The sequence below is a fragment of the Physeter macrocephalus genome, chromosome 18, assembly GCF_002837175.3.
Source record: "Physeter macrocephalus isolate SW-GA chromosome 18, ASM283717v5, whole genome shotgun sequence".
NCBI classification, from domain to species: domain Eukaryota; kingdom Metazoa; phylum Chordata; class Mammalia; order Artiodactyla; family Physeteridae; genus Physeter; species Physeter macrocephalus.
Window position 1 is genome coordinate 61014076 of NC_041231.1, and position 8859 is coordinate 61022934.

The window sequence follows — 8859 nt, forward strand, 5'->3', positions numbered from 1 at the left end:
CCGCTCCGCGGCATGTGGGATCTTCCCGGACTGGGGCACGAACCCGTGTCCCCTGCATCGGCAGGCAGATTCTCAACCACTGCGTCACCAGGAAAACCCCGCATGGGGCATTTTGAGAGGGAAAACAAGAAAAGCTTTCTCTTGTGAATTGTAATAGATTTTTGCTTTGTTTTGTTTTGTTTTTGCAGAATGTTAAAAGCTAAGGAACAATTCTAATTCTGGGAAAATATAATCAAATTGTTTTGTTTCTTGAATTGTAGCTGACTTTGGCCTGGCGAAGCAAAAACAAGAAAGCAGTAAACTTACATCTGTTGTAGGAACAATTCTGTATTCCTGGTAAGGACAATTATTTTATGGCTCTCTAACACCCTTTTTAAACTGGTTTGGGCTTTCATTTCTTTTCTTGTCTTGCAAAGGAAAGATATTTACATATTTAATAAGTTTTCCTCAATTACCCAGGTAATACACATGTATAGAATCGTACCATTATGTGTTTAAAATAACAAATTATCTTTCCTTTAAGGTAACTCTGCCCCTCAATTACTTGTAATTGAAGTGATCTTTAGCACACAGTAGGTGTACAGAGTTGTTGAATTAATCTGTGAATGAATTAGTAGACTTGCTATGCAATATGACACTTGGAACATTTTATTGCATCTATTGTATATATGATTCTTTTAATCTCTTTCCATCTATAGACATTCAAGGTCAAGGAAAGGGTTTTCATGTCCTAATACCTGTCCCAGCATCTGGCAAATAATAGGTGCTGAATAAATTTTATTATGTGAATGAATAAATGATGATATATATACTTACACATATATTTACAAAGTTGGTGCTTCTTGGGTAAATGAGCATTATTTTGATGAACTGAGACTTTTTTAGCATGCTTTTTAGGGTTCCTTTGCAATCCATTAATTATCATGAAGTGAGAATCTTCTTTTGCGGATCACATGTCATTTGTCTGAATCTGTCAAAATTAGCAAACAGATATGGTAGTCCATAGATGCAGCAGATTTCAGGGAAATATTCTGAAATTTCGTTCGTCGGGTCAAGCAATCAAGACACTTCCATCTTCTTTTTTAAATCTAGTCTATTGTGCAGCAGAATCCTGGGGGTAGGATTCAGAATGAATCTTCTCCAAGGAGGGTGGAATTTGGAAATAACAGCCCTATTTTACAAAGTCCTTTCATACAAGAATGTGCAAAATAGTGTTTTTAAGGGGTGAATTTTCATTTATTTTGCTAGAAATTTCTTACATCTTTGCTTTTGAAACGAGCTTCATGGGAAGATGCAGAGATTGGTGGCCAGGCTAATATTGTACCTTGAAAACTGATAGTTTATCTGTGCACTTAATCTCTTAATAATAAGGATATGACTCACCTATTACTTGTTGCTGGAATAATAGTTTTAATTTGTTCTACTTTGTATTCTTTTACAAAAATAATAAAAGCTTAATCATAAAAGTGTTAAATAATCATATATTCCTGAATAGACTTGATTGTCAATCAAAATTACAGAACAAATAAAATACAAACTAAAAATAAGCACATTTATTCCCAAGACTGTGAATTCAGTTTAGAATCGCTATTATGATAATTTTGTTTGTGTGTTGAGGTGGGGGGCAGGAAATCTGTAGAGTTTGTAAGAAGAAATCTAAAACATGACAGCTATTTTGTTTTATTAGCCCAAATATGGATTCATATTTTCTTTTAATTTTTAAATTAACTACAGAGTTAGGAAAGCTGAACCTCCTAATACAGTTAAGGTATTATTTCACTTAGGAATATCACAAATGTATGACCAGTCATCATTCTATTAAGCTCTTTGTTCTTTTAAATTGCTTTAAAATATTTATTTCTACTTCCTTATCCCACCTTCCTCTCTCCTGGTTGTTAGAAATGCCCCTTGTATTTTATAATACAAGGTTTTATAATAAACTTAGGCTCACAAGCCAGAGTTAAAAGAACTCAGTTCTAAACTACATTCCATTACTTTCTTACTTTGGGATTTTCCAAAAGACAAGAATCCAAGTGAAATAGTTTATTTAGTAGGTGGTTCCATGAAATAGTGGTGGGGGGTGGGGGGGGAGGAAATGAGACAGAGAAGGGAAAGCAGCCAGTACAGGAAACTTTAATAATCAGATCCAGGCTTCCCCGGTGGCGCAGTGGTTGAGAATCCTCCTGCCAATGCAGGGGACACGGGTTTGATCCCTGGTCCGGGAAGATCCCACATGCCACGGAGCAACTAAGCCCATGCACCACAAATACTGAGCCTGTGCTCTAGACCCCGTGAGCCACAACTACTGAGCCTGCATGCTGCAACTACTGAAGCCTGCGTACCTAGAGCCTGGTGCTCCACAGCAAGAGAGGCCACCACAATGAGAAGCCTGCACACCGCAACTAAGAGTAGCCCCCACTCGCCTCAACTATAGAAAGCCCATGTGCAGCAACGAAGACCCAACACAGCCATAAATAAATAAATAAATAAATTTATTTAAAAAATCAGATCCGTAGATTATTATCTGGGATACAGTGCACGAGATGTTTCAGAGTTGTCCTATATGGCAAATTAAAGGTAGGAGTTTTTTTTTTTTTTCTTTTCTCAGTCACAAGTGGCTAAAGGCTACTCCATGGGTGACCTTCAGTCACTCCTGGCCTCCTGGGGTGGCTGGGAGGAAGCCCCCAGGCAGAGAGTCATGGGACCTTGTTCACTGCATGATGTCAAGGACATGCACTGGAAATGTCAGCTGTATAATCTCTCAAATTCTAATTGTTCCAAATTTAAGATGTTTCCTAATATATTGTTTGACATGTCCAGTTACTTTTGAATATTTTTATATCCTTCCCTTCGGGCTTTCTCTGAGTTTGTGAATTGAACAAAAGTAAAACAAATATCTTTCACTCTCTCTGCCCTGAGTCTCATACCTTCATGCCTTTTCTTGAATTGTCCCTTTATCTATTTCCAGGATATTTCTCTCCACATTCTGTAATCTTTGTGTAATTCTTATGAGTTCCTCTGAGCCAATTCATGTGGACCTGGGATGCCTGCCCCGGCTCTCCACGTTCCCCAGAGTTTGATGTTCCCATGTCATTTTGCTCTTTGCTTTTGCCTTTGCTTCCTCAGGTATTAACTTATTTAATAGCAGAAAGTTCTTTATCAACTTTTGCAGGAAATGCCTGGGAGCATTCTTTTTTTTTAAAATTTGTTATTTATTTATTTGGTTGCACTGGGTCTTAGTTGCAGCCAGTGGGCTCCTTGGTTGTGGCTCGTGGGCTCCTTAGTTGCAGCCAGCAGTCTCCTTAGTTGCAGCTGGTAGGCTCCTTAGTTGCAGCACATGGGTTCCTTAGTTGTGGCAGGTGGGCTCCTTAGTTGTGGCATGTGAACTCTCAGTTGTGGCATGCATGTGGGATCTAGTTCCCTGACCAGGGATCAGACCCAGGCCCCCTGCGTTCAGACCTTGGAATCTTACCCACTGCACCACCAGGGAAGTCCCATCAGAGCATTCTTTATATCTCAGCTGCTAGATAAGTGGTTTGTGGGCACTGGACTGATTGTGCTATGGGCACTGGACTGATTGTGCTGGAACAGAAGTTCCATAAAACCTTTTCTTATCTGATTATTATCTCATCTTATTTCTTATCTGATTATTATCATTATTAGGCAGGTCTTTATTATCCTTCTCATGGAGAATAATCTCCAAATATGGTCCTTGTTTCCATTTTTTATCTCTACATCTTACTCCAGTTCCAGAGTCCAAAAACTGTACACTTCCTTCAACTGCATTTTCAGAGAAGATTTTAGAGTTTGACACTCTGAGAAGCATTTTGGGCTAGTTCTTCACAGAAAGTATATTTGGGATTTCTGGATAATAAACAAGTATGATCTAATAAAAATAGAAAACTTTGACTAATCCTGGAATGAGAATTCTTTGAGACTTTATTGCTTAGTGTAATCCCATTCATGTTATTTCATTAGATAATTTTTTTAAAAGCTGCTGAAGTTTTCATTGGATGGATCAAAATAAACCTGTAGGAAAACCTGAACAAGTAGAGACACAGTGAAACCTGCCCAACTTCTGACTGTACTTCTCAAGTTCTTAAGGAATCTCCAAGCTCTGAGACTCTTAATTAACTTAAAACACTTCAGTAGCCTCCAGCTGCTCACAGTTCACAGACCTCATCCTCAGTCAGGCTACAGGAGGACAGCCCTGCATGCTCTATCTCTGCCACGTCTTCCTGCTGTACCTCCACCCAGACTTCACTACTCTTGGCTGCTCCCTGCATGTTCCCTGTGACCACAGGGCTTTTGCACATGCTGCTCTCTGCCTGGAATACTGCTTTTTCCACTTGTCATCTGGTTAACTCTTCTCACCCTTCACCTCTCAGCTAGAATGGAACCTCCTCAGGCAAACTCCCCAAAACAGGGCAGGATGCCCCTGGCCTACACACACCATGCACTTGTCCTTCACAAGGTGGAATTTTATATTCATTTCGTGACAGGACACTATCCCCAGCACTGAGCCCGAGTGTGGTTTATAGGCTCACGAGAAATATTTACTATATGAGTGATCCAGTACTTGTATGACTATGAACAGTACCTGAAATAATGGAAATATAATAAAGGAAATTTCTCCCTCACACTGTAACAAACCTTCCACCCCGTCAGCCACCCCCTCGGCTGTGCCTTCAGATTTCCAATGTACGCCCACTGGGTACTCCTCCTCCAGAGCTGCAGTTCACCTCCTTTCTTCCTTCTGCTCTCTGTTAAATGCCCCCTTCTGTAGAGAGGTTTTCCTGATCATCTGCCCCAAATAGCAACCTCCTTCAGACTCTATCCCTTTATTTTTTCATAGCATTTGTTGGCATTATGTTGTATTTTGATTGGTGTATCATGTGTCTCCCACTAAAACACAAACTCCACAACAGTAGAGCTGTTAACTGTTTTATTCACTGTTGTTTCCCTGCTCCTCTAGGAGCAGACTGACAGAATACTAATAACTATTTTTAATTATTAAAGTGAAAATAAGTTTTTCTGGTTTTGTCTTAAAATGTCTTTTTTGAACTTCATTGAAGAGTAATTGGGAAAAATTGACAAATATAATTGTATATATTTAGAGTGTATAACACGATTTGATATACATTTGTGAAATGATTACCAAGATCAGTATAATTAACAAATCCATCACCTCACATAATTAACTCTTTTTTGTTGTTGTTCTAAGGATGCTAAGATTTACTCTCGGGACTTTTAAGTACACAGTAGCTTGTTATTAACTATAGTCACCGTGCCATACATTAGATCCTCAGAACTCATTCTTCTCATAACTGACAATGTGTACCATTTGACCCCCATTATCATTATCACCCCATTTCTCCCTCCCTCCAGCCTGTGGCAACTACCATTCTATTCTCTCTGTTTCTATGAAATCAGCTTTTTTTTTTGTCTTTGGCTTATTTCAACTAGAATAATGTCCTCCAGGTTCAACCATGTTGTTGCAAATGACAAGATTTCCTTCTTTTTAATGGTTGAAAAATATAAATATTCCATTGTACATAGGTATACCACATTCTGTGCTTTAATGTGATTAAAAATTCATGTGCATTTTTATCAAGCTCTAAGGCACTAACATATTTTTTTAATTGAAGTATAGTTGATTTCCAATATTGTTAGTTTCAGGTGTACAGCAAAGTGATTCATATTTTTGCATATTATAATCCATTATACATTATTACAAGATCATTGGTATAATTCTCTGTGCAATACAGTATATCCTTGTTGATTATCTATTTTATATACAGTAGTTTGTTAATGCAGTACCCTGACTTCCTCACTTCCTCTCCTAACCGTAAGTTTGTTTTCTATGTCTGTTGAGTCTGTTTTTCTGTTTTGCTGTACACTTATTTGTATTAGTTTTTAGATTCCACATATAAGTGATATCATACATGACATGTCTTTCTCTGACTTATTTCACTAACATAATAATCTCTAGCTTCATCCACGTTGCTGCAAATGGCAGAATTTTATTTTTTTTTATGGCTTAGTAGAATTCCATTGTGTGTGTGTGTGTATATATATATATATATATATATATCTCCATCTTCCTTTTTTATTAAAAAAAGTTATTGATGTAATATTGGTTTATAACATAAGTATCATGTGTAAAACATTATATTTCTTTTTCAGTATACAGTACAGTGTGTTCACCACCAAAAGTTTAGTTTCTCTCTGTCACCATACAACTGACCCCCTTTGCCCATTTCACACACCCCTCACACCCCTTCCCGTATGGGAACCACTACTCTGTTCTCAGTATCTCCAGGTTTGTTTTGTTTGGTTATTTATTTTGTTTTGTTTGCTTGTTTTTATATTCCATATGTGAGTAAAATCATACTGTATTTGTCTTTCTCCATCTGACTTATTTAATTTAGCATAAGATGTTCAAGGTCCATCCATGTTGTTGCAAATGGCAAGATTGCATTGTTTTATGGCTGAGTAGTATTTCATTGTATATATATACCACATCTTCTCTATCCATCGTCTGTTGATGGGCACTTAGGTTGTTTCCATATCTTGGATACTGTAAATCATGAACATAGAGGTGAATATAAATTTTCACATTACTGTTTTCATATTATTTGAATAAATACCTAGAAGTGGAATACCTGGATCATATGGTAGTTCTATTAATTTTTTGAGGAATCTTCATACTGTTTTCCATAATGGCTGCAGCAATTTTAAATTCTCTAATTTTATTAACTATACCAGGTACATACTTTCTCTCATAATTCTTTTTTTAAAGTGAAGTCTAGTTGATTTACAATGTTGTGCCAATTTCTGCTGTATAGCAATGTGACTCAGTTATAGAAATATATGCAGTTTTTAAATATTCTTTTCCATTATGGTTTATCCTAGGAGATTGGATATAGTTCCCTGTGCTGTACAGTAGGACCATATTGTTTATCCATTCTATATATAATAGTTTGCATCTACCAATCCCAAACTCCTCGTCCACCCCTCTCCCTCCCACCCAACCCTTGGAACCCACAAATCTGTTCTCTATCTCTGTGAATTTCTGCTTTGTAGTTAGGTTCATTTGTGCCATATTTTAGATTCCACATGTAAGTGATATCATATGGTATTTGTCTTTCTCTTTCTGACTTACTTCACTTAGTATAATAAACTCTAGTTTCATCCATGTTGCTGCAAGTGGCAGTATTTTGTTCTTTTTTATGGCTGAGTAATATTCCATTTTATATGTGTACCACATCTTCTTTATCTGTCGATGGACATTTAAGTTGTTTCCATGTGTTGGCTATTGTGAATAGTGCTGCTATGAACACGGGGGTATATGTATCTTTTTGAATTATAGTTTTGTCCGGGTATATGCCCAGGAGTGGGATTGCTGGATCATATGGTAATTGTGTTTTTAGTTTTCTGAGGAACCTCCATACTCTTCTCTATAGTGGCTGCACCAATTTACATTCCAACCAACAGTGTAGGAGGGTTCCCCTTTCTCCACACCCTCTCCAGCATTTACTGTTTGGAGACTTTTTTGATGATGGCCATTCTGACCAGTGTGAGGTGATACCTTACTGTATTTCTGATTTGCATTTCTCTAATAATTAGTGGTATTGAGCATCCTTTCATGTGCCTACTGGCCATCTGTATGTCTTCTTTAGAGGAATGTCTATAAAGGTCTTCTGCCCATTTTTTGATTGGGTTATTTGCTTTTTTGATATTAAGCTGGATGAGCAGAAGGTCTTGCATACCCTATGATTTAAATCGTTGCTTAATGAACTACATTGAATTGAAATGCCTAAGGGTGTCGGTGAATCAAGCAGCCACGTGAGATTCATAAAGTTCCTGCGCACTCATTGTGCTTAAAAATAGCATCTGCAGCGATGGCAAGATGAAAATATCACAGGTAAAACAACAACTCAAAAAAGCATTTCAGCTTTTCCAGGACGGCAACCGAGTCTGTGGAGCCGCCCTAGGAGCCGGAGCTGTCGCATCCCCTCCTCTTCCACTTACCGTTGCAAACAATAAAGGCCATTCGTACCGTAGTAAAAAAAAAAAAAAAAGAAGAAGCATTTCACAGCATGTGGGTTTCAAAAAGAAACGGCGCCTACTAGTAAGGACACAGCTGGTCGATTTCTAGGTGGTATTGAGGTTAACCTGCAGGCACATTGTCAAAGTAAGATAGGAGATGCAGAAAATGAGCTAGACGGTTAAACCCGGTAGAAATAAGGCAGGGACTGTGACTCAAAGAGACATGTAGGGTCACTGTGAACATCCTTAGCAGCTGTAAAAAGAAAAGAGTTGAAGGAAGGGCCACACAAAAGAGAAGCAACCAAAACACAAGGCTGGGTGGGGTCAGAATTATTCGGGTGTAATAGCTCTCCCACCCTCTAGCTGGCGCAGTAGCCTGTCTCCAGCAAGATTCAAGTGTTCCTGGTGTGGAAGCAGCAGGGAGAAGAGAGCCTCACGCACAAAGCAGCACGAGCACTCCTGGACCAAAGGGGAGAAGAAAGCTTTTTAGGTCCTTCAGGTAATACTGCATGTTGACCTAAGCGCCTCTATTTCCCGTGGAGAAATCTATTGGAGAAATAGGATTTTTTTTTTTAATTAAAGAAACTCTAGAAATAATAAATGCTGGAGAGGGTGTGGAGAAAACGGAACCCTCTTGCACTGCTGGTGGGAATGTAAATTGATACAGCCACTATGGAGAACAGTATGGAGGTTCCTTAAAAAACTACAAACAGGACTACCATACGACCCCGCAATCCCACTACTGGGCATATACCCTGAGAAAACCATAATTCAAAAAGAGTCATGTACCAAAATGTCCATTGCAGC

General features: G+C 38.3%; 1 protein-coding gene across 1 annotated transcript in view; it reads left to right on the forward strand.

Annotated features, from left to right (window-relative positions):
- The window catches only part of NEK10 (NIMA related kinase 10), a 325365-nt gene that overhangs the window by 131212 nt on the left and 185294 nt on the right, over positions 1-8859 (forward strand). The window contains exon 24 of the mRNA XM_028479673.2: positions 261-336. Within this exon, the coding sequence (XP_028335474.1) occupies positions 261-336 (76 nt within the window). The remainder of the gene's footprint in view (positions 1-260; positions 337-8859) is intronic.